The sequence below is a fragment of the Miniopterus natalensis genome, chromosome 4 (assembly GCF_054644295.1).
Source record: "Miniopterus natalensis isolate mMinNat1 chromosome 4, mMinNat1.hap1, whole genome shotgun sequence".
Taxonomy (NCBI): Eukaryota; Metazoa; Chordata; class Mammalia; order Chiroptera; family Miniopteridae; genus Miniopterus; species Miniopterus natalensis.
Genome location: NC_142084.1, coordinates 72,543,002 through 72,567,657, shown reverse-complemented (window position 1 = coordinate 72,567,657; position 24,656 = coordinate 72,543,002). Strand labels below are relative to the sequence as shown.

Genomic DNA, 24,656 nt, shown 5'->3' with positions numbered 1-24,656 from the left:
CCAATGTCTGCTTGAGGGATGGGTATGGGCACTGATCTAGAAAACTTGGCACCTCCTTGGTCCAGGAAGGAGGCTCTTTGTCTCCCTGAGAGATGGAGGGGGAAGAAATCTGGGCTTGTCAAGCCCTAAATATCCTCTCATCTGTGTGTGTATGTGTGTGTGTGTGTGTGTGTGTGTGATTCACCACACATGCAGAACCACCAAATCTCAGCTTTGGGACAAGACCTGGGAGGATAAGCAGTACCTTCCCTTCATTGCCCACATATTGCCCTGACTATTCTGACCCCTAACTCTGAGGGCATGGAAGGAAGCTGTTCTAAAAACATTCCTAAAATTCAGTACATAGGAGTTCAACACTGTTTATCCACCAAGACCAAAGACTGAACTTGGGTTCAAGTCCAAGGTAATGGAAGAGCAGTTGTCAAGTTCAAGCAGTGTGCTTCCATGTAGTTTCCTACTCCCAAAGCCAGTGACTTTCACTAAAGGTGTCAGGCTGCATTTAGGACATGTGACAGTTTACGAAGCCTGAATCTCTGGTGTGAAAAGTAAATCCTTAGTGCAAATCCAAACATACAGTCTTGCACCCTCATCAAAGCCTCATTTCAACAACTGGCAATTAGCCTTGCCAACAAAAGACTAAACCAGTGCAAAGAATGATCTTTGCCAATTGTGCTTCCCTCCACTGAGAGATTCTCCCAGAGTCCAGCCTGACTAGAACTGGGTTTTCAGACACACGGCTGCACCTGCCACGAGGACCTTATATGTAAGAAAGAGGAGAGAGGAGCTTTTTACAAAGGGTTATGGGGGATGTGGTTGGGGGCTCAGGGGCTTCTGGACCCTCTTGTTTCTCTCTGGGCTCTGTTTCCCCAGGGAAGGCTCCAGAGGAGGTGTGGGAAGGGTGCTGTGCTTTCTTTTGCCTGGTTCTTCAGCAGAAATTCCCCTCCTCCTTCTCCCAGTCCTCCGCCAGGTGTTTCTTGTGTTTTCTGCGCTCCTTGCGTGATTTGTGGTGGTGATGTTGGTGGTGGTGTTGGTGGTGGTGATGGTGTCGCCGCATCCGATGGGACCTTCTGGCTGCAGGGAAACGAAGGAAGACAGGGAAGTAGCAAAAGGTGGTAAGAGGCAGTGGCCTGAGGCAGCGGGCCTCCTGGGGGGGGGGGGAGGGCAAATGGAGGAAACATCAGGCAAGCTGCTAAGTTCTCACTTATCTGCAAGGCTGTATTAGCAGGCAGGCATTTAGTCAAATCAGTGTATATAGTCATAAAATGTTTTAACTGGAGACTACAAATAGCTGGAAACATGTTGGGTTGTCTGGGGGCAGCCACTTACGTTTGGTACAGACAATTTGGGGCCAGTCCCACTTGCCATTACTCTGGCACCGGATGACGGACATGTGGTGCTGGACAAATCCTTCATCGCACTGGTAGCGCACAGTGGCATGGATGTTATACTTGGCCTTGCGGGCACCGATGAGTGAAGCATTCTCCACTGCTGGAGGCGGACCACACAGCACTGGGGACAGAGCAACCTCCAGTTAGGAAAGCTGCCCCAGTGGGGGCTGAACTGGTTTCTTCTTGTTAGGAATGACACACCTATCCAGGTCCTGCCCTTTGCACAGCTGTGACCTCACAGGGCTCTAGAAGCGACTGTGTCTGTCTCTTCCCCCCAGACCAGGAGCCCCTTCCAGGCAGACACCTTCTGGACACATGCCACCCCCCAATTCCTAGGCATGACAGGAATGAAGGAAATGGGAGGTAAGAATAATTTGAGCAAATGAAAGGAAGTCAGGATATGATAACTTGCAAAGAAATGGAAGCAAGAATGAACAAAAGTATAAGAGAAAGGTGGTGATGAGAATGCATGACAATGTTTTCTTAATATGTAAAGAGCTCTTACAAATCAATAAGACCAACAAACTGATAAAAAATTAGTCAAAGGAGATGAACTGGCAGGTCACAGGAAAATAAATACATATAGATAGTCTATCAATATATGAATAGCCCGTCATTCTCATCCTTGATGTGCAAACTACAATAACGCTGAGGTACTATTTTTTTTCATCACTTAGGTCAGGGGTGGGGAACCTTTTTTCTGCCAAAGGCCATTTATAACATCATTCGCAGGCCATACAAAATTATCAACTTAGAAATTAACTATGAAAAAGCTCCTAAATTTCTTGAATTTCAAGTCCCGGCTGCTGTTGCCTTGGCAGGGCCAGACCAAATGATTTTGCAGACCAGACATTCCCCACCCCTGACTCAGATGAACAAAGAACAGAAAGTTTGAGAATGCATCAAGTTGGCAAGGGTGGGAAAAAATGGGCACTCCCATACAGTGCTGGAGAGTGAAAATTGAGCGGGGCTGACTCTTACATTTACACACTTGAAAAAAACCATGAACCTGGGAATGTGAGCCACAGGAGGGAAAGGGGGGAGGGTGACATCGTACCTGTGCCCTTCTTACAGACATAGGGAAGGTTGTAGTTGCAGGGAACGTCGTTCCAGCGCCCGCTTTCATGTGCCACCATCACCACACAATCCTCCCCGCCCGCGAAGAAATTGTCTGGTTGGTTCTCTCTCCAGTTCTCATATTGCTGCAGAAACGTGGAGCGGGGAGTGCTCAGGGAACCAGTATCTTGACTCAGACTCTGGCACTGTCCACCATGGGGCTCCCCTGGCAGACCACTCAAACTCTTAGGGACTCAGTGTTTCTATCTCTATAATGGGCACTGTTCTGCCTGCCCTGAGGGTGGCTGCCAGTGCAATTTGAGTCACCTCTCCTCGGGCTGGGAGGCTACAATACCCCCCTCCCTCATGTCCCTCCCTCCTGTCTTGCTCCCTGATAGTCTGTTTCCAATATGGGTCACTCCAATATGGGTTAGATAAATAGTTGAACAAAAGGTGACCTCAGCCTGGAAGTCCATAATGGCTTCCCTGAGGAAGCAACAGGAGAGCTGAAGACTCAAGGAAAAGAATGATGCAGGCAGAGAGCAAGCAGAGGAAACAGCTAGTGCAAAGGCCCAGAGGCAGGACTGAACTCGTCCTGTTTGAGGAATGGAACAGAGGCTAGTGGGTTCGAAGATGCTTGATGGAGTTTGGGTATGGTCAGAGAGTGGGCAGGGGTCAGTGGAGGAGAAGAGGTGGATTCTTTTTCAATTATGGTAAAATACATATAACAAAATTTACCATTTTAATAATTTTTTTGTTAATTCTCACTCAAGGATATTTTTCCATTGATTTTTAGAGAGAGTGAAAGGGAGGGAGGGAGGGGGAGAGAAAGAGAGAGAAACATTGCTGTAGGAGAGATACATCAATTGGTTGCCAGGGATTGAACCTGCAACCCAGTTACTTGCCCTTGATCAGGGGCAATCAAACCTGCAACACTTTGGTGTGCAGGCCGACGCTCTAACCGCTGAGCGCGCACACCAACCAGGGCTTATTTTAATAATTTTTAAGTGCCCAGTTCATTGCCATTAATTAGATCCACAAAGCTGTACTACCATCACCACTGTCTGTTGCCAGAACTTTTTCATCACACCAAACAGAAACACTGTCCCATTAGCAGTAACTCTCCATCCCCCCTCCCCCAGCCCCTGGCAACCACAAATCTACTTTCTGTCTATATGAAATGTCCAGAACAGGGCAAATACATAAAAATGGAATCATAGAATATGTGTACTTTTAAGTCTGGCTTCTTTCTTAGATCACCCACTTTTTTATGAATTTTGGGAGAGAGAAACATTGATTTGTTGTGCCACTTATTTATGCATTCATTGGTTGATTCTTGTATGTGCCCTGACTGGGGATCAAACCCATAACTTTGGTGTATTGGAATGACTCTCTAACCAACGGAGCTAGCTACCCGGCCAGGTCTGGCTTCTTTCATGGAGAATCATGTTTTCCAGTTTTATCCACATTGTGGTGTGTGTCGGTGCTTCATTCCTTTTTCACTGTATTTATCATTTGGTTGGACCACACTTTGTGTATGTGTTCATCTGTTGATGGACATTTGGGTTGTTCCTTTTGGCAATTATGACCAGTGCTGCTGTGAACATGTGTGTACCAGTATCTGAGTCCCTGCTTTCACTTCTTTTGGGCACATTCCTAGGAGTGGAATTGCTGGGTCATGTGTGAATTCTATGGTTAACTTTTTGAGGAACTGCCAGACTGTTCTGCACAGCACAAGAAGGTGGGTCTTTATCTGGAGAACCATGGGGAGAGTCTGACAGGGCTTCAAGCAGGGAGAATCTTGATCTGGTGTATGGCTTTTAAAAGGTCCCGCGTACAGGATTTCCCTTCAGGGTGCTGAAAGTATTCTGGAACTAGACAGAGATGGTGGTTGCACAATGCTGTGAACATACTAAATGCCACTGAATTATACACTTTAAAATGATTAATTTTCTATTATGTGAATTTCACCTCAATTTTTAAAGGTCCCCATGGCCACCAGGTAGAGGGGCAGGAGTGTAGGTAGCAGGTGTGTGTGAGAGTGTGGGGGCTGCTGCAGGGGTCCCAGTGAGGGATAACATAGGCTGAGCCCGCAGGGGCATGTAGGGAAATGGGAGCATCTCAGAGCCCACAGCTGGAGGGCCAGGCAGTGTGAGCAAAGGAGTTGTCCCCAGTCCAGGGTTTCTAGCCTCAGTCACTAGATGGATGGGCCCTCTACAGGGCTAGGAAGCTGGGTGCTTTGGGGCTTCGCTGAAGTTCATTCGCCACTCCAGACCTCTGATGGCTGATCTGCACAACCAGGTAAAGTGAGGCCAAAGCAAAGAGCCATGGGGCTCACCCATATCCCTCTGTTCTAGGTGGGACCCTAGTCAGCAGCCTGGTAGCAGAGACCCAGGCTCCCGTCACTCACCAGCCCTGTGTTGTCCGTCCACTGGAAATCCCTCTCCACGATCCTGTCATTCAGGCCAATCCATGTGTTTTCACGCCCAAAGCCTGCGGGGTTCGGGGTTCTTCAGGGCTGGGCCCCTGCCTCTCCCCAATGCCTAGGGTGCCAGCTGTAGGCGGGGTGGGGGGATAGGAGGGGAGGACCCAGCCCCTTCCCCCGCCTGGAGGTGGACTGGAGGGGAAAGGGGATGGAGGTGGAAGGGTGGAGGTGGGGTAGGAACCAAAGGTAGGAGGAGGGGTCAGGGAGGACCCACCCTCCTTCAGCCTGGGCACAGGCTGGAGGCCAGGTCCCCCCACTTCTCAGCAGATTGGGGCTCTGGCTGCTCTCTAACCTGAGGAGTAGCGGTGGGGCACAGAAAGGGCTGTTATTTGGCACTGGCCTTGCCATGATTTGTGGCTTAAACAAATGGCCAGAGTAAGGAATAAACAAAGACACGTCAGATCTTTGCAGAAATGAGAATAAGGGACAGGAGAGCCCACAGGTGGCTCTAGACAGGGCAGCAGGGAGACCCAGTGAACCAGTTAGTTACTGAGGACAGAGGAAGTAGAAGAAGATGTTTGATTGCAGCGAAGAAAAAGAAACGAGTGACCCAGGGAATGAACAAATGAAAGAATTAAGGGACAGGAGTGGGGGGTGGGGGGTAGGGGGTAGTGGCCACCCCCTGGGCTGGGCCCCTCCAGGAGTCACAGATGAGGCCCCCACTGAGACTGGTCAGATGCTTCTGAGCAGGGGCCCCTGGAGACTGCAGCCGCCCAGTGAGATGGAGGACAGTGTCCTGAGATGTTTCCCAGGACAGTTCCCACCCATGTATGTTTCCCCAATAAAGTCTTTTAAAAGCCAAAATAAAAAGAAAGAAAGAAAGAATTAGGGGATGGGATAGAGGAAATGTGAATAAATGGATGGATGAACAGATGGCAGAAGGGTTAATGAATGAATCAATAAATGCTGGATTTAATTAATGCGACACTCTTCCTAGGTCCCTGGACAGCTCCTTCCTCATTTTATCCCACACATCACAAATGCTTCCCCATTGCCCTCTATCCCCTGGCCATTTTATTTGTCATCAGCATATTTAGGGCCAGCTAAATTATAGTATAAACTTATTTAATTGGGTATTTACTTGTCTGCCTATGTCCCCCACAAGAATGTTATTCCCTGAGGACAGGACAAAGTGCATCTTGCTCACTGCTGCGTCCAAGTGCCTGGGATGGTGCCTGGCATAGAACAAATGCTCAGTAAATATATGATGAATGAATGAATGAATGAATGAAGTCAATATATGAATTAACAAATGAATAAACACATGGAAATTATTAAGTGGCCACGGCTTGCACTAATGAGCACAGCTTCAGAAAGGTGATGTCTTCAGGATCCTGGGGACTTCCCTGGCAAAAGGACTTCAGGGCCACCCCTGCCCATCCCAGAGTCCCTACTGTTAATGAAGTTGTGTTCCTCAGGTGAATGGATGCTGGTCAGGTGGCCAGCTCGGCGGCGGCAGTCCCTCTCAGCATCCTCCCAGGCCCGCCGATGGGCAAAGTACCGGTAGCAGTGGCCCTGGAACTTGTGCCAGCCGCGGTCACAGCCCTCCGTGTCTGGGAAGCAGGAAGGTAGTGTGAGGGGGGCTGGCCTTGGCCCGAGAGGCCTGCCCTGCTGGCCATGAGCACAGCCAGTTCACCAGAGAGAGGGCCTATCCAAGGTCACTCTGTAGCTGTGTCACCCCTTTCCCTGGGCCCAACCCCCTCCCCCTGAGGCTCTGGTCTCTCCCTTTTACCCCACCCCTCCCATATTCACTTCTTTTCTTTGTTGCTGGCCACAGATTCAGCTGGAAAATCATTACACCCATTCCCTCTAGTCCCACTTCTGATGTCTCCTCTGATCTGCAGGACCACACCCTCAGTGTGGACCTAGGAACTCAGGAAATAGTTTCAGAAAGACCTAAAGTTTCCATCCTGGCAAAGGGCCCAAATAGATATTTCTCCCAAAAAGATAGACAAATCACCAAGAAGCACATGAAAAAATCATTAGTCATTAAGAAATGCAAATCAAAACCACAATGAGATATCACCTCATACCCACTAGGATGGCTATAATTTTCAAAAATGAAAAGAATAAGTGCCAGTGAGAATGTGGGGAAATTGGAATCCTTGTACACTGCTGGTGGGAATGTAAAATGGGCAGCCACTGTTGAAAACAGTCTGGTGGTTCCTCAAACAGTTAAACATAGAATTACCATATGACCCAGTCATTCCACTCCTAGGTATAAACCAAAAAGAATGGGGGGGAAGGGGGGAAAGAAAACAGGTATTCTGCCCTGGCTGGGTGGCTGTTTGTTGGGCACTGTCCCATGCACCAAAAGGTTGCAGGTTCTATTTGGGTTGCGGGTTTCTGGCTTGACCCCCAACCGTGCAGGAGGAAGCCAATTGCTGCTGTTCTCTCACATCGATGTTTCTCTCTCCCCTTCTCTTTTTCTCTCAAATCAATAAAAATATTTTTAAAAAATAAAACAGGGGTACCCAGCCAGTGGTTGAGCGACAACCCAGAAACCAGGGGCTTGTGGTTCAATTCCCGGGCAGGGCACATGCCCGGGTTGCAGGCTCAATCCTCAGTAGGGGGTGTTCAGGAGGCTTCTAATCAATGATGTTTCTCTATCATCAATGTTTCTATTTCTCTATCCCTCTCCCTTCCTCTCTCTCTCAAAATCAGTAAAAACATATTTTTTAAAAAAAGAAAACAAGTGTTCAAATGAAAACTTGTACATGAATGTTCATAGCAGTATTATTTATATTAGCCTCAAGGGGAAAGCAACCCAAATTACCCATCAAGTGATGAATTGATAAGCAAAATTGGGTCCATCCATACTATGAATATTATTCAGACAAAAAAAAAAGAATGAAGCACTGACATGTACTATAATGTGGATGAACCTCAAAAACATGATGCTGAGTAAAAGAAGCCAGACATAAAAGACACATAATGTGTGGTTCCATTTATATGAAATGTCCAGAACAGGCAAATCCACAGAGACAGAAAACAGATTAGTGGTTACCAGGGTTGGATAGATGGAAAATGAAGAGTGACTAGTAATGGGGACAGGGTCTCCTTTTAGAATGATGGAAATATCTTGGAACTTGCTAGAGGTGGTGACTGCAAAACACTGTAAATATACTGAATTCCTTTTGAAGTGTATACTCTAAAAAGTTTAACTCTATGTTATGTGAATTTTATCTGAAAACAACAACAAAAAAAACAGTTTGTCTCCTGTTGGACTCACAGCCATGGAACCAGAGATGGAGACCTGTGGCCAGGCACCCACACCCCCTTCTGTTTCTGGGGTCTCAGCAGAGTCTCACCTTTCTCACAGAGGCTGCCCCCATAGCTTGGGAGACAAAGGCAGACGAAGGTGTTGACCTCATCAATGCAGGTACCTCCATTCTCACAGGGGCTGGAGACACAGTCGTCAATGTCTGGAGGGGAAAGGAAGGGGCTGAATCAGAGGTCAGCCTCCCCTTGGTTCCCAGTCCCCACAGGAAACCAGGCAGAAGATGGGGTCATGATCCTCCTATCAATCCAGGACCTAAGTGCAGCAGCAGTGGCCTTACAAATGGCTCCATGTCTCTGGAGGTCAAGAAGGTGGAGCCTCACATGATTAACATAACAGCATTAATGAGAGCAGATACCACCGGGCTGGCTGGGGCCAGGGTGTGCAGAGCATTCCACCTGGCTTCAGAGTGATGAAGGTTATACTCTTGCCCACAGACCCACAGAATGTCAAAGCTGGAGGGTCCTTTTGGGATGTGGAACCTAGGGAAATTGGGTTCCGGAGCATTTGCAAGGACTTGCAGAGTCACAAAGCTGTTGGTAGAGACAGATATCCAATTGAACTTCCTCTTCTACCACCCCTGTGTAGGCAGTGCTTGAGGCAGATATAATACCAGGCAAGTCACTTCCACTCTCTGAGACTCAGTTTCTTTTTTCGCAGTGTTAATAATAATGGTAACTCCTCAAGGGTGGTTATGAATGGAGAGTCAATGGAAGAGCTCAAGAATTTATATCACTTATATTTACTGTTATATCTTTATAATTAGTATAGTTGTGAAGGTTATGAAATTGATGAGATGATGCACAGAGCTCAAGAAATTGTCTCATTTATATTGTTATAAATTCATAATTTGTCATATTTCTTGTGTTGGGGTTTGGGGCTAGCATCCAACCATTCTGCTGGTGGTACCTACTCCCCTGCCCATCCAGGAGAGGGCAGGATCCCCTGGAGCCCTTGGCAGGAAGGGATCTGAGCCTTACCATCCCTTTGTCTTCTCCTCCCTTACCCCTGCCTGGTAGTAATGGGAAGCAGCATACCAGAGCCTGGGCCTCCAGGATAACAGCTCAGTTGGCTGGTCCTGGGGCCAATTTACTGGATCTAAGGAGTGAGGAGGGAAAGGGAGCATCTGAAGCCAGCATTTTGTAAACTCTAAGTTCTCATGCGGATGGCCACTGGGGTAAACAAACCCCAGGGCTCTGGAGTCAGACGAGTTCAGGTTCAGATCTCGAGTCTGGGTACTCACCGATCTCACAGTTCTCCCCAGCAAAGCCGCGGTCACAGCTACAGCCATATATAGTGCCATTGGCTTTACAGGTACCCCCATGCAGGCAAGGGTTGTTCTCGCAGGGATCCAAGGGGGCTGCAGGATGGACAGGGGACATGTTTGAGGACTAGTCAGGCCACTAGATCTGCCTTCCTAGAATCCAGACCTCAGGCACCCAAAGCCCTCTGGCTCAATCCCTCTCTGTGGAGTCCCCTCTATAACTTCCCAATAGGTAGTCACCACCTTCCTCTCATGTGCCCCTGTAACAAGCTTACTCCCTCCAGAAACTGCCCTCAAGGCATCTTGGGCTACCCTGCCTGTGACAAAGTCCTTTCTCTGACTGAACTGGAATGGGCTTCCCAAAGCTTCTCTTAAAAAGGCATCTTCTAGAACATGGATTTAAGTGTCCTCTCTGACTTGTCCCTCTCTTCTGGACATACACTGCTGGTCATTGCATTTCTCACAATTTGGAGCACAGAGGTAGACATAAGGTTCCAGATGGTGGGGTATGAATAGCACTAGGAAGAATGAGAACCATCATCTCCTTCGTTTGGGCTCAACCTCTTTTGGTGCAATTTCAGTAGTTACATTGTGGAGAGGTGGTGGATTATAGTGGTTATAACCATGGACTCTGGAGTCAGAGAGTTTAGTTCAATCCCTAGCTCTGCCCCTCACTAGGTGACCCTAGACAAATTACTTCTCTGAATTTCAGTTGCCTCATCTACAAAATGGAAATAAAAATAGTTTACCTCTCTCACAGCCCTCATCATAATGCCATATCTGGCTCTGTATATATTAACCTGGAGCCTCTTGAGGGGTCTCAGCATTGCTCAGCATACACCAGGCACCCAGGGTGCATTTAGGAACGTGGGTCCCTGTCCCCCTCCCCAATCATTTCCTCCATCAGCTGAGTTTCCTTGGAGGTAGGAGGATCTCCCCTCCCCATCTTGGGGGCCCAGATGCCTTGGTGGGTATTCTCTACCCTGAAGCCTGGGAAAGGCAGATCAAGAACCCCCATCCTACCCCAACCAACCCCCTTCCCTTGTCAGGGCAGCGTCCAGCACTTTCACTGCAGACACTAGAACTGAGGCCCAGAGAAGGGAAGGGCCTGGCTCAGTGCCACACAGCAGGACAATACGAGAACCAAAACTGAATTCCAGGGCTTCAGTAACCCAGTTTAAGGCCCTCTTTCTAGCCCCTATAACCTAGAATTTGTTTCTGTTTTGGGCTTGTCCAAAGCCTTACAAGAAACTGAGGTGGTAACAAGCTATCACCAATTCCCAGGTCTCCTGGTCTCCGCCCTCACCCTCCATATTCTCCCCATAGCTGCCAAAGGGAGCGTATGTAAACCTGAGTGAGGTCATGTCCCTTCTCTGCCTAGATCCTTCCATGGCTTCCTATTGCCCTCAGGGGACAAGTGAAGTCCTCACTGCGACCCACAGGGCCCTGCAAGATCTGCCCAACATCTCCCTGCCCTACCTCTTGCTCTCTCCCATGCTCACTTTGCTCCAGCCACATTGGCCTTGCTGTTCTTACATGTCAGGCAGGCTTCTGCTTCAGGACCTTTGCCCAGATTGTTCCCTTTGCCTGGAACACTCTTTCCCCAGATCTCTGCATGGCTCCTTCCTCACCTTCTTCAGGCTTGTTCAAATTTCATCTGGTTAGAGAGGGCTTTTTTATTCCCCTTCTAGAAACAGAAACAACCACTGGCATCCCCCATCTCTTGCTTCACTTGTCTCTTTGCCTGATCAGTTTCTAACCTCAAATATAATTTTGTTATTTATTAGGATCGCTGTTATGTGTTTGTGCCTCCCCCCAGAGCAGTGATGTTCCACATGGCAGGGAAATATAGCTATTTAAGTCTAAATTCATTAAAAGCATATAAAAGTACAATTGTAGTTCCTCAGTCTCACTAGCCACTTGCAAGGGCTCAGTAGTCACGTGTGGCTGGTTGCTAGTGTATTAGACAGCATAGCTCCAGAACATTTCCATCACTGGGAAAGTTCTAGAGTGCTGCTCTAGAATGTCAGCTTCCAAAGACAAGAACTTGGTCTCAACATGGGCCAGGAACGCAGCCAGCATTCAATAATTGCTTGCTAACTGAGTGAAGGTAGCTGCAGGCCTTCCTGCAGGGACAGAGGCCAGTCCCTGGGGTGGTGGCATGTGCCCCCATGGATTGCCAGAGGGGCCTGTGGCTGTGTCTGTTCCTAGTGCTGCCCCAGCACGTGTGTGTACATGCGTGGGACTGCTGGGCATGGGACTATGTGAGCCCCGCCAGGTGACCCAAGCTGCCGACAGCTGCCCACGGACTGGCGGTGACTGAGTCACTTGCTGGTGCTGCATTTATTTTTGGCCTCATTAGCATTTCTGCAGCAAGCTTTGGGGTGGGTAGGCACCCAGGTTCTCCCCCCTCTCCCTGCCCCTCAGCGCTGCCAGCTTCACTCCAACCCGACTGCCATGGGCTCTGAGGGAGACCCAAACGCACTTTCCTTTGCACCCCTCTGCATAGTCTCCCTCCCACCTCTCAGACACCCCTTCTGTAGGTCTTTTGGCATTGAGTCTCCTTCCCGCTGCCCATTCCCTACAGCTAATCTCCTCTGCTCCCTCCAGAGCAAACTCACCCTTCCCAAGACCTCAGGGTTTTGGGTTTTTATTTTTACCCAAACAAAATACATGTTGTACAGCCTAGTTAGTGGTTGAGATAGAGACCATGCTGTTAGTTGGCCTGGATTCAAACCTTATCCTTGACAGTCCCAGCTGTATGACTCTGCACAAGTCACTTGACCTCCCTGTGCCTCAGTCGCCCCGTCCTACAGTGAAGATCATACTAGAACTTGTTCCACAAGGACATTATATGGATTAACCAAGACGATTCCAGTCAAGTGCTCAAACAAGCCAAATACCATGGACAGTCACCAATAAGCATCAGCCTTTATCAATTCATGTGTCTCTGTCAGGGGTCTGCCTGCCTCCTGAGCATCTAAGAAAAGAAAATCTAGCCTTGGACACAGCCCAGAGGTGACAGGGTGGGTGACGAAACCCTGTACCTGCTATTTCCATCGTGTACACTTTGTCTTCAAAAAAGGGAGCAAGTGTAAAACCAATTGTGTTAATAAGGATGTTTTACAACTCAGAAAAAGTGCCTTTTAATTAGCTGCTGATTTTTTTTTTTTTAAGCTTACTTGACCAAAAAAACAGCTCAATAGGCAGGATCTAAAAAAGGGGCCAGAATTTGCAGGTGAGCTTTGGGCAGACCTGGCTCCAGGAGAACAGGGTGGTGTTTTTTTCTGGATTCTGCTGGGCAAAGAGCAGCTAAGGCTTATGCAGACTTGGGCTCCCACTGAACTCTGGCCACTGACTAGTTGGTAGTGACATTCCTTCCTGAGCTTCAGTTTGCTGTCTGTAGTGGGGGTGATAGCCCCCACTCCCACCTCTCCCCAGTGCCCACTCTTCCTGTGCTCAAGGTCCCCCACAAACCACACCACTGAATTCCAGCTGCAATTCCCACTATGCCTCCTCCATCTGGCCCCACCTGGAGGATGTCTGTGTCTAGCTCTGTCTTCCTCAGGCTGGGGCATCACTGAAGGCCAGCCCTCAGCATTAAACAGCACCGTCTAGCTCTGTGGCCATGAACCTGAGTTGTTAATTGAACCAAAATCAAACTCCACTCAATGCCTCATCATTCCCCCAATTCTCACTGTGCCTTTGCCCAGGCTGGTGCCTCTTTCAGGAGCACCTTTTCTGCAATTCAACTCACCTGAGTTCCCACCTCCAATGTCATTCCCTGCTAGAAATCTTCCCACTCTGAGCTCCCCAGGCACCCTGGTCCCCAAGCCCTGACCACAGTAGGCTGGATGAGGCCATAAACTTTGAACTCACTCTGCTCTGCACTCCCATTTGCAGGGGTCCCTGGCAGGGCGGGCTCCTCTCCACTTGCTGCTTCTTCCACACTGGCACTCCCTGCAAGGACCTCCAGCTCAAACTTGTCCAGGACCCGAGGGGCAGGAAGCAGAGTGCTGGGGGAGTCCCAGGGCACTGTTGACTCCCCTGAGGACACTGACACAGGCTTGTCCATGCTGGCTGCCACAGGTGTCCAAGGAAAAAGAGTGGGGTCCCCCAGGGGGCTGCCCTCATGTGGAGGGGCCAAAGCTCCCAGGGTACCCTGGGTCACCATCTGGCCCTCCGGCTCTGGGTGGGGTTGGGAGCTGAAGGAGTCCATTGTGGATGTGGCCAGGACACCACCCTTGTCTCCCTGGTCCGGAGACATGAGGGACGTCGCGTCTGTATCCACAGCTACTTGAGGGTTCATGGTGGGGCTTTCAGCTCTTTCAACCATGAGGGATGCAGGTTCCCAAATCCTACCAGCATCACCAGGGTCCACTGTGGCTGTGGAATCCATGGGACCCACTGTACCTCCTTCATCTGTAGCAGCCCAAGGCTCCAAACTCAGGGAGACTCCAGGGTCCCCCGACGGTGCAGAGGGGGGGCGGGGGTCCAGCTCCTCAATGTGCAGTGAGGGCCATGTGCCCTGTGCCTCTTCCACAGTGGCCTGTGAGCCTGAAGTGGTGCTCTCTGCTGTGTTGAAGGCCCCGGACTCAGACCCCGAGATTCCTCTCTCTCCCATGGGCTCAGTATCTGTCTCTGTGGGAGTGAAATCTGCTGCTACATTCCCAACCACAGAAGCCTGTGGGCCAGATCTGGGGTGCTCAGCTTTGTTGAGTCCAGTGGGGCTGGTCCCTCCAGTTTCTTCAAAGTCTGCCCTGGGGGCATTCGGACTGGCTCTAGCTTGTGTGTCTATGGCTACCTGTGAGAGGGCCGTGGGACTTCCTGCTCTGTGGTCACTGAATGTCAGGAACAGGGCCTCTCTACCTTGTCCTGTCAGATCCAAGGAGGGGGGCAAGGAATATACCTCTGGATGGATGGAGTCCTGGGGACCAGCCTGGGTCTCTGGGGCCAGGGAAGGTAGGGCAGCAGCCATGGCCTCACTATGGCCTTTTACCCCATTGGTCTGGGTAGGGAGGGGTGTAGGATGTGGTAGGAGCCATACTTTGGGACCACGAAGCATGGCCATAACAGGGAGGTCTAGGGAAGTGACCATGGGGGATGCCTCCCAGGGAACACTGCTGGGATCCTCTGAGGGGCCGGGAGCCAGGGCAGTGGCCTCTGAGGAGGACCAGGGAAGTTTGGGGGTAGCCAGCCTCACACTGGGGCCCTTGGCTTCCTCCAGCTCAAGGCCAGGGGCCCTGCTGGGGCCTGGGATGCTGGGTAGGACCACTGTTGGGCGCCACAGCCAGGGCTCTGGGGGGCTCCTGCCACCAGGGGAACCTGCAACAATATCAACAGTGACAATTATCTCTCAGCAGCTCCTTCCTTTGAGTGTCTCTTTGGTTTTGCCTGGGGATAGAGGGTTTCTGAGGCCAGAGGACTCAGCAGGGATTCAGAGCCTCCTCCCCCTGTCCCCCTCAGACACCCACTCATGTCTCACCTCCTCCATGGACCCCACTCACCAGCTCCAGGCACATCCACCTCGTTGGACAGCACAGCCCAGGGGCTTTGGCTCCTGCCACTCCCTAAGGAGTCTGGGGCTCCGGTGGCCAAGGGAGGCTCCACATGATTCCCAGCAGCTTCTGGGGTGGGGGGCGGGGCACTGACCACCAGCCTCCCCTCCAGCCCTTGCTGGGATTCCTGTTGCTGGAAGTGGCGCCCGTTCAACCCTTTAAAGCGACCCCTCCTCTTGGGCATGAGACTGGCTGGAGTCGCCTTGCTGTGCATGCCAGCTGAAGTGCCTGCCTCTGGGCTGCTAGAGCAGGGCTCCAAGGTGCTCAGCCACACCTCCTTAGCCTCTAGGGAAGGCTCTGAGGTTAGTGTGGGAACCCCAAAAGCAGGGCTGGGGGTCTCTCGAGATTCCCGTTTCTCTGCCAAGATCAGAGGCTCTTCCTCCCCACTGGACAGCAGAGGCTCCTGGAAGTCAGGGGTGACCACTTCCCCTTCCCCCAAGCTGGGCTCCAGTTCTTGGGCTGGGGGCCCTTCTGCTGACAGAATCTCCCCCTCCTCCCCAGACGAGGGGGTCTCTGGGTCTCCATGTTGTGGTGTAGGGTAATGAGCTGTGGGAGAAAGCACAAGAGGTTGTGTTAGGCTCAGGGGCTGGGAAGTTCTTCAAGCATACTGCAGCACAAACCTTCTGTGTGTGTGTCTCTCTGTGGCTGTCTGTCTCTCTGGGTGGTTTCTGGAATCTCCCAGACTGAGAGAGGGTGGTGCAGTTATCCCCTGTTCAGGCTTGCACCCACTTCAGGGTCAGAGTCAACTAGTCCCAGTCAAAGGGTCAAGTGACAGCTTGGCTGGTGGATGAAGCTCAGGCAGTGTTCACCTCTCCTGGCAGGTCAGACCTGGGCCTTGGCTCCTTACCCCGGGGGGTGGGGGTGGGGGGCAGAAAGCGCCTGAGGGGCGTGGATTTCTTCCCCCCACCCCCTAAGTAGAAGACTTAACTCTTCTGAGTTGAGGTTTGCAGTTTGAGGCTGCGGCTACACCCAAGTGCAAGGGTCATTCCTGGTCCCATCCCTGGGGAGGTGGCCTGGCCCAGGGGGCGTGGCTAGTCGAGGTATCACTTCCTCAAGGGGTGCTTCTGAGCGTGGCTCCAAGTAAGACACACTCCATACGAGGACGTGTCTTTTCAGGGACCTCAGGACTTATAGCCCATTCCCTAACTAGACTTCCAGCCAGAGCTTGGGGCCCATTACTAACCCAAGAGTGGGGCTCCAGGGAAAGCCCGGCTCAGGTGCGGGTCCTTCACCCGGGGCGTGGCTTATCGCGGAGCGGTTGCCACGAGTCCCTCCCCTGCCCAGATCGCGCCTCCACCAGAAAGCAGCGCTCCCGGGGGCGTGGCCTTGCCGAGGGCAAGCCCTTGGGCAAGGCCGCCACTGACGCACCCTCGGGGGCGTGACCACCAGGGACGCCCTGCCCGGTGCGTCGCCTCTCACGCACCGCGGAAGCAGTAGGCGTCGAAGCGCGTTTCAGGTGCGGGGAATCCAGTGCGGTTGGCGAAGCGGTAGACGGTGCGCACGCCCGGGGCGGGACCCCCGCAGCGCCGGCGCGGCGTCTGGATCGGGTAGCGCACGCTGCCGTCAGCCAGCCAGCCCGGGTCGCACTGGTCCAGGCCCTCGTGCCAGGCCAGGTGCAGCTGACCCACCGACGCCAGCGCGGCACCCTGGCGGCGGCACTGGGCGCGCGCGCCGGCCAGGGTCAGCCGGCGGGCTGGGCCCACGTAGAAGACTTCGCCTGTGGGAAGGTGCGGGAAGGCATAAGCAGAGATCAAGGGTGCCTGGGGAGCCCTACCCTGGAACCTAACCGGGAGGTGGGGCTCACTTCAAATAGCCCGGATCTGATCCAAGAGGTCGCTTTAGCTTCTTTTTACAAATGAGGTATCTCGGGCTTCAGAGAGGGGGAGGGGCTCGGTGAGGGGGGGAAGGGCGGATAGGAAGGAAGAGAGGGGCGCAGGGAGGGGGAGCAGCCCAGATAAGGGGACAGGGCCTCTGAGAGGGGAGAGGCGCAGATAGAGGGAAAGGGCACCGAGAAGGAGAGGGGCTCAAGGAGGGGAGCAACGCTCAGGGAAGGGGTGGGCCCACATCTTCGCTGCAGGTTTAAAGAAGGATGAGACAGGGGGGATCTAGGTTGGGGAAGGTAACAGTGTCTCAGGGAAAGGGAGGGTCCTGTCAGCCCCAGACTTACCCCCCAGCTCCCGGGCAAAGCAATACACATCGTAGAGTTCCTGTGGGTCGCGCCTCCCATAGCTCCTCACCCCTGGAAGGCTGCTACGGTCACCATAGCAACCAGGACGGGACTGGGTGATAGGATACCTGACAAGACAAGGATGTGTGCTCCTAGGGCCCCCAAGAACCATCTTTCCCTAGGGGCTAGCTCTCCATCTCCCCACCCTGTGCACCCCCTCACCGAACAGTGCGGTCAGAGAGCCACCCAGCGTCACAGTTGTCAAAGCCATCCTCAAAGGCAGCCTGCAGGTGTCGTGGGGCTGCAATGGTGGCTGAGCTGAGACGACAGGCCTCTTGGGCCTGGACGAAGGTCAGCGCATAGCGATCCTGGGCTGCCCGGTAGTGGAACACAACACCTGTGAAGGAACATTCGGGATCGGCGCAGATTTATTCTGGAATCTTCAAGAACAGACCTCCCTCTACAGAATGCCCCCCCCAACTCCTCAGTCTGATAATAATACTAAAACTGCTGCTCTACACTGCCCTGTACCACCTTTGTTCACTCAGCACCAGACATGGCACTAGGGCAATGGTGGGGAGTGAGACTGATATGCCCCCGTTTCACAGATGAGAAAACTGATAACAATGGCCATAAAGGGCTAGAATTTTCAAATATTTACTATGTAAAAGGCATTTATAAGCATTATCTCATTGAAATTAAGGCTCAGAGAGGTTCAATGACATGGCCAGGGTCACAGCCATTTTGAGGCAGAGTCAGAATTCATATCCTGGAAGATCTGACTCCAAAGATAGCACTCTTCATGCCCAGGGCTAGACTCTTGAGATAACAGGAGTCATGGAGAAGAGTGAGCGATTCTGCCATTTAGGAATTAAGTACATGCATTGATAGGGGAATCACTGGCAGCAATGGACGATCAAAGGCAGTTATTGCCTAGTCTAGGAATGGAGGCACAGAAGGCTTCCTGGAGGAGGTGACATGTAAGTCAGGCCCCAAAGCCCATTATTGAATGGGCTTTCTGTGACTCCAATTCTGATTTAGGGATGAAAGAAATGGCTGAGCAAGACAAAGGAATGAAACATTTTGCTCCATCTTTCAAACTGAGAGGTGGCAGTTGCATCTCAGTCATAATAATGTCCCTAGCACCAGGCTGGCATGTTGTAGGTGCTCAATATTTGGCAGAATGAATGAATTCAACAAACCCGTAAGTGGAAATCCCTTCCTTCATCACTTACTAGTTTTCTTTGATGTTTATTGGTTTTGAGAAGCAAGGCCTTGGAAAAGGGATGACTGGTTAACCCCATAAAATATGCAGTGAGACACTGTTGGGTGGGGAAGACTATAGTCCAGGACAGGGATGCAGGGACTTGCCCTTGGCCAACAGAGGTTAAGCGACATTGACTTCCCATAGGAGTTCACAGGATGTTTTTCACACAATCCATTCACTAAGTCATTTGTCAAATATCTATTGGACATCTACTGTGCCACGCTCTGTTCTAGAACTTTGCTTTAATAATAAGCAATTTATTTGCCTTGTTCACCTTGATAAGTTAAGAAAACAGAAACTACACTGGATATTTCAACAGCAAGAATTTAATACAGGAATTAGTTAAACAGGTATTTGAGGACTGTTAGGGACTTAAACCAAGGTTGTGAAATCCTATGGAATCCTGTTGTCCACAAGAGACTGAGCAAGAGTAGTACCTGTTGAGACCTGCTTTGTGACTTTATCAGAAATATTGAAAGGGAATCACTGTTCAGGGAGTGAATTCTAAGGTGATATTCATTGGGTGGGCTTCAGGTTCAGCTCCTCCCCCTCCCCGCCTTGGCCCCTCCCCTGCCCTCAACTGACCGGTCACCTCCAGGGATACCAGGTCCTGCTCATCCTCGATGCCCCTCACCACCTGGCAGCGGTAGAGCCCGGAGTCGCTGGCCCTCAGGGGCCCCAGTAGCAGCGTGCCGTTGGCCCGGTGCTGGGGGTAGGCAGGCAGAGACACGCGTCCCTGCCAACCCTTGGCCACTCGAACCACGTTGTTCTTGGCCACCAGGATGGGCAAGTCCTGCCACTGGCCTGATGCAGTGCGCACCTTGGTCCACTTTATCCGAGGGGCTTCTCCAGCTGCACCTGGCCGTGGCCACAGAGTGAAGACACAGGGCAGGGCCACCAACTCCGCCAGTGCAGCTCGCATAGGACCAGACCCCACCTTCTGCATGCGGAGCCCCTTCTCAGCAGCAGCAGCAGCAGCAGTGGCAACAGCAGTGGTGTCCTGTGTACCTGGGGTAGGGAAGGTGGAGAGAAACCTAACGCAGAGGCAAGGACCAGCAGAGACTATTTCCCTCGCTTTATAGGTAGGGAGAGTGAGGCCAGAGAGATTAGGATGCTTTCACATCATGATGCAGTGCACAGATCTGTGATCTGCACCCCAATCTGTGAGCAGCAGAGGAGGGATGGCATCAAATCTCTTTGTAGTTCTGCTTCCACTTAGAGGCCAGGTCCCAGAGGCCAGTTTCTCTGTGTCACTAACTCACTGTGTAGCCATGGAAAAGTCACGGTCCTTCTCTGAGCCACAGTTTCCCCAGAAGTTAAGGGAAAGGTAGCCACTGGGAGGGAAATACGTTGTGGAGCACCTTCTATGTAACAGGCACCGTATAGATAGCAAGCAACCCATCTGATTTTCATAACCATCTGCAGAGGTAGCTATGTTTCATCATCCTCTTTTGGGGGGGCTGAGGAAACTCAGGCTCAGAGACATTATTGTACTTGCCTATGGTCACAGAGCAATTCTAAAGCCTGGGCTTTTGACCATCACTGGAGAGATGCCAGGGAGATGAACACAGACCTTTATTTCTACTGCCCTGTCCATGACAGACATCACTAATCAATGTGCACACTATTCTCATTCCTCCCTTCCTCTCCCTCCCCCATTCCCTCTCCCTCCTCCACTTTCTTTCCCTTTCTCCCTCCATCCCTCCCTCCCCCTCCTTTTGCTCTCTCTCCCCAGCTCATCATAGCAAAATGGTGAGAGGCAGGAACCTCCAGCCTTTGCTGGCAATGACTAAAAATAACCTTTCAGGTGTCTTTTTGGCTTTTGACTGTTCAAAGACCTTTTCATCTATTCTCATTTTATTTTCCACTCCAAGCCAGGGAACCAGCAGGAGAAGACTCGAGTTAAAAAGCTTCCCAATCTTGTCCAGACCCCCAACCTCTCCCACTGCACAGACCAACTCACCCTGTTCCCCATCCACCAAGAGCAGCATCTGGAGCACCAGGAGGCCCGAGGCCCAGACAGGTATGGCCCCCATCCTGGACCTGGATTGAGAAGGAAAGGGAGGGAGGTGTGAACACAACCCTTCCAGAGGGTTGGCATGGAAAAATTAAGTCCCCCCTCTATAGATCTGGAAATGGGGATTCAGACAGGCCAGTGGGTCACTCAAAGTCACACAGGCAGCAAGCAAGGGCAAAGCCAGGATCCAAACCCAGGACCACCTGACTTCAGAATCCCAGCAGTGATGTCTCATGGTCAGAAGTATGGGTGCTGGAATGAATCAGAACCTGGAGTTTTCTCTGTGTCTGTTCCTTACTGTGTGACCTTGGGCAAATAGTTTAGCTTCTCTGTGTCTCAGTTTCTTTGTAGGTCAGATGGGGATAACATGAGGTACTTGAAAGGAATCAATGAGCCAATACATATAAAAATGCTTAGAATTGCCTGGCATGAAGTAGATTTCAGCTGTTATTATTATTATTGACCTTAACAGAGGCAAGATCAAAATCCCACTTTTCAAATTGTCCTCCCCCATCAGACTTGGGGGGTAGCTCCTAAAGGGCATCAGCCAGTCCCAGTCTGCCTGGGTCCCCAGTCCTGGCAACAGGCTGGCCTCCAAGCCAGCCTTTAATCTGGGTTTTGTGAATGACACCATTCTCAGCTTCAATTCCAGGATTTGTTTGTCGCCAAGATTCTATTCTTGTTTCTGGGATTTTTGAGGTACTGCCAAGTCCCAGCTGGAGGATGGGCCTTTCCCCTGCCCACCCTCCCCTCCCCCTGACTTCACACTGCCTGGCAAAGATGCCTCCTAGGTCTATAGAGATTCTGGCCATGAGTCCAGCCTTCTACATGGGTTGTGGCCCATGGGCATAAAATGGACAATTATTGAATTTGAACTGTAAGCAAGACCCATTCCAAGCACTAGGACATAGCAGTGGCCTCCCTGACCTAACTTTGTTCCAGAGACTAGAAACCCCAGGAAGGGGGCCCCTCTGGACAGACTCAACAGGGCTCAGGAGGTGGGGGCAGATGAAGAGTTAGAACATCACCTATAAACCCAGCCCTTGCACCCCTCTACCCAATAAAATAATAGCCCTGAGAGGAAAGTGTGGGTGGAGTCCAGAATGGGGGGCTGTAGGGGAGAGCTGGCCCCTCCAGAAGGCTGTTCCCAGATCCCAAAGGCCTCTGCTGGGTGGCCGAACCGGGACCTGTCCGTGGTGCTGAACTCGGGCAGAAATGCGCAGCTATGCCCACTTTGTCTACTTGTGGTGGGGCCCAGAAGGCTAGTGATTTGCTTAGGGCTGCACAGCAGGGTAGAAGCCAGACACTGGGACCATCTGGCTGGGTATTAGAGGGTGGGACAGGTCTCTGGGCTCCACCTGCCCCAGGACGGTATTAGAAGAAGGCTAGTTCTGAGAACTCTCTCTCCACCCCCCCCCCCCAACTATGATTAAGAGCTCAGATGGCAGGGCTTCAAGCCCTGCCTTTGTTCCCTACATGTTACATGATCCTAGCAGACTGCTTTATCTCCATGCCTCGGTTTCCGCACCTGTAAAATGGGGATTATCCTGCATGTACCTCATGCTGTGAGAATAGAATGAGCTAATATATTTAAAGTCCTATAAGTGTTGAATTAAAAAAGTTTTTTGTGCACAAAGCCTCATGTACATACTCAAATATACAGAAGTGGTCCAACATGGTGACAGACACAGTTTCGGGTACCCCCCCACACACACATATGCCCTCCTACACACTGTCAGTTCTCTCTACTTGCACCCTCACACACCCACACCCCTTCTCTTAAAATATCTCCTCCCCAGGGCCTTCAGAGGTGAACATTAACAGAGCTGTCTGGGGCTTGTCCCCTCATCAATAATACATGAGCTTCATGAATATGCAAGTAGGGGTCTACAGGGTGGTGGCAGAGGGATGCGTGTGTGTGTGTCCATCCCTTCTCACACCCACCTCCTGTCTCAGTAGATGCTGAGTGAGGGTGAGTTTGCCAGTGGGCATTTTTGTGTGTTTGTGCCTGAGTGTGCAAGAGGTACTGTGTCCAGGTAAGGATATCCATGGAGTTGTGCCCTGTGGTGTGGGAACTTGTGCATAGTTCCCCAGCAGCTCTGTGCATTGGATGGAACATAGTAGACCCCCTGTAGTCTCTGGATCTGTGGGTCTGAGTGCCTCTTGGCAGGGAGTCAGGGAGTATATGAGTGTATAGGCATGATTGTGGAACTCCTTGGAGGAGAAAAGAAGCCGGCTCAGTAAATCATCCCAGGTTGCCCCTTTGGGACCTGAACCTCCTGCCAGTGTCTCCCCTTTAGTGTTCAATTCTGCACATACACCATATCTCAAACTCCCATACCCAGGGTTCACACTGTCAATCACATTGAGAGGACCCTTACTGTATACATGGGACACAAACACAGCCATGCACCCCAGACTCAGAGCCCAGGAGACACACACACATACATAAAGATTCACAGTGACATTAACAAAGACAATATGGGCACTTACAAGGCAGGCAGCATGTCTTCTGCACAAAGACACACACCCACATTCTCAGGCTCCCCATATAAACCCCTTGATGAGGCCATACCATCAGACACAGCTCCTCACACACACACATGGCAATGCCAGCCCCAACACAGCCCTGGCTAGATAAATGTGGCCTTCGTGACTGATGGGCACATATCATTTTGCTACCTGGTATCGTGGCCCCTGGTACAAGTTTCCTGACAAAGACAATCTCTATCACATTAGATTCATAGAGGATCCCAGGCCCCCCCTCCCCCGTGGGTATATACCCTTTCCCGGCATGGGGTAGACACACAGAAAGCTCCCATCTGCTGGGGGGGGTCATCTTCCATTTGGGAATGCGCAGAAGCCAGGGAGGCTGCTGGGTTCTGGGGTCCCATGGTCTTCCCACCCCACCTCCCTTCCCTTCCCCCAATTCCCCACTGGGGCCCAGAGCCAACCCTCTCTTCAGCCTGGCTGTCTCCCATTAATGCTGTTGAGAGGAACAAAGCCCTGTGCACAGGGATGGGGGCCGCTGCTGCCCAGGCTGGGTCTGGGGTCCCAGCCCCCTACTTCCCAGCGCCTGTGCCTCCAAACCAAACCATGACTTCCACATGCAACCATATGGACAGATGGAACTGTAGGGGTGAGGCAGGGGTCTGTGTCTCTGTGAGGACACCGTCAGATATGGAGGTGCTTGTGGTAGCCCCCTTCATTAGACTGGTGCCCCTCACAGGTCCTGGGGATCCATAACTGGTGCTTTAAGGGGCTCTGACTGGTGCTTTAGGGGGCTCTGACCCAGGTAGTCACCTGGAAAACCCAATATGCTCCCTGGGAGAAGGGACAGCACCCCAACTCCTGGTCTGAGGGAACAACAGGGACCACCTTGGGATGGAGCCCCCAGAGCCTTCTCCCTGAGTCAGGATGTGGTGATAGAACATGGGCCAAAAAGACAGGGAGACCACAGGGTACCCCTTCCCCTTGGCCCTTCACTCTCAGTGCAGACCCCCTTTCATCAGGCTAAGGCTGATATGGGGGCCCCCTCCTGCTTCAGTCCAGCCAGGCATCCTCCATTCATCTGCAAACTGGGAATCCCCACTTAAAATCTTAGGCTGTCTCAACTCAGACACTGGGGTGCCCTGTCCCAGGGTCCCCACAAGGCATCTTGGTGTGCCCCTCTTCTCTCTAAACTCAGGGTGTCCCTCCTCTGGCCTTGGTTCCCAGTGCCCCCTCTCCAATTCTGAGACCCACCCCTAACCAGGCCCCTTCCCCACCATGGGATCAGTTCAGCATTCCCTAGGCAACCTTACCCCCAAATCCGAGTGCCTCAGGCATTACCAAGCCCCCTCCCAGTTTGCGTTTCCTTCCCAACCCGGGGCTTTCCTTTCCCTCTTTCCCATAGCCCCCCTCCCCATTTGGGGGGCATCTATCTGATCCCAGGCTCCCTCCCCAATCCCAAGGACCTCTCCCCCAACATAGCCCATTCCCTGCGACGGACCCTCACCTGGCTCCTAGCTTGGATGCATCCCGGGGCGGTCGCCTGGCACAAAGGACGCTCAGCTTGGCTCAGGCGCGCCAGGTCCTGCCCCTGCGCCCAGCACTCGGCTCAGCTCACCCCAGCGCCGCCACGGCGCTTATAAAGGGACCGCGGGGCTGTTTTGCGCATGCGCCCATGCCAGCC

The 24,656-nt window shown here is 51.7% G+C and overlaps 1 protein-coding gene across 2 annotated transcripts; it reads right to left on the bottom strand.

Moving 5' to 3' along the window:
• Positions 1 to 925: 925 nt before the first annotated feature.
• On the bottom strand, positions 926 to 23,285 carry NCAN (neurocan). Of its 2 annotated transcripts, none has more exons than XM_087816058.1 (15): positions 23,266 to 23,285; positions 20,429 to 20,508; positions 19,051 to 19,473; positions 17,421 to 17,595; positions 17,199 to 17,326; positions 16,455 to 16,748; positions 14,981 to 15,577; positions 13,353 to 14,798; positions 9,453 to 9,569; positions 8,241 to 8,354; positions 6,324 to 6,482; positions 4,855 to 4,937; positions 2,446 to 2,590; positions 1,327 to 1,509; positions 926 to 1,071 (listed from the first exon to the last, which is right to left on the bottom strand). In XM_087816058.1, the coding sequence occupies exons 2-15, from the start codon at positions 20,499 to 20,501 to the stop codon at positions 926 to 928; spliced, it is 4,083 nt and encodes a 1,360-aa protein (XP_087672184.1). In that variant the 5' UTR covers positions 20,502 to 20,508; positions 23,266 to 23,285. The 2 variants fall into 2 exon arrangements, with proteins under 2 accessions (XP_087672184.1, XP_016066310.2); XM_016210824.2 differs by lacking the exon at positions 23,266 to 23,285 and having other exon boundaries at positions 13,353 to 14,296; positions 14,330 to 14,798; positions 20,429 to 20,501.
• Between the last annotated feature and the right edge of the window lie 1,371 nt (positions 23,286 to 24,656).

Coding starts and splice junctions, on each gene's coding strand:
- NCAN (XM_087816058.1), bottom strand. CDS start 20,501: ATGGGGGCCATACCTGTCTGGGCCTCGGGCCTCCTGGTGCTCCAGATG. Junction 2,591..4,854: donor GGACGGACAACACAGGGCTG/GTGAGTGACGGG, acceptor ACGTTTCTGCAG/CAATATGAGAACTGGAGAGA. Junction 1,072..1,326: donor CCAAATTGTCTGTACCAAAC/GTAAGTGGCTGC, acceptor GTTTCCCTGCAG/CCAGAAGGTCCCATCGGATG.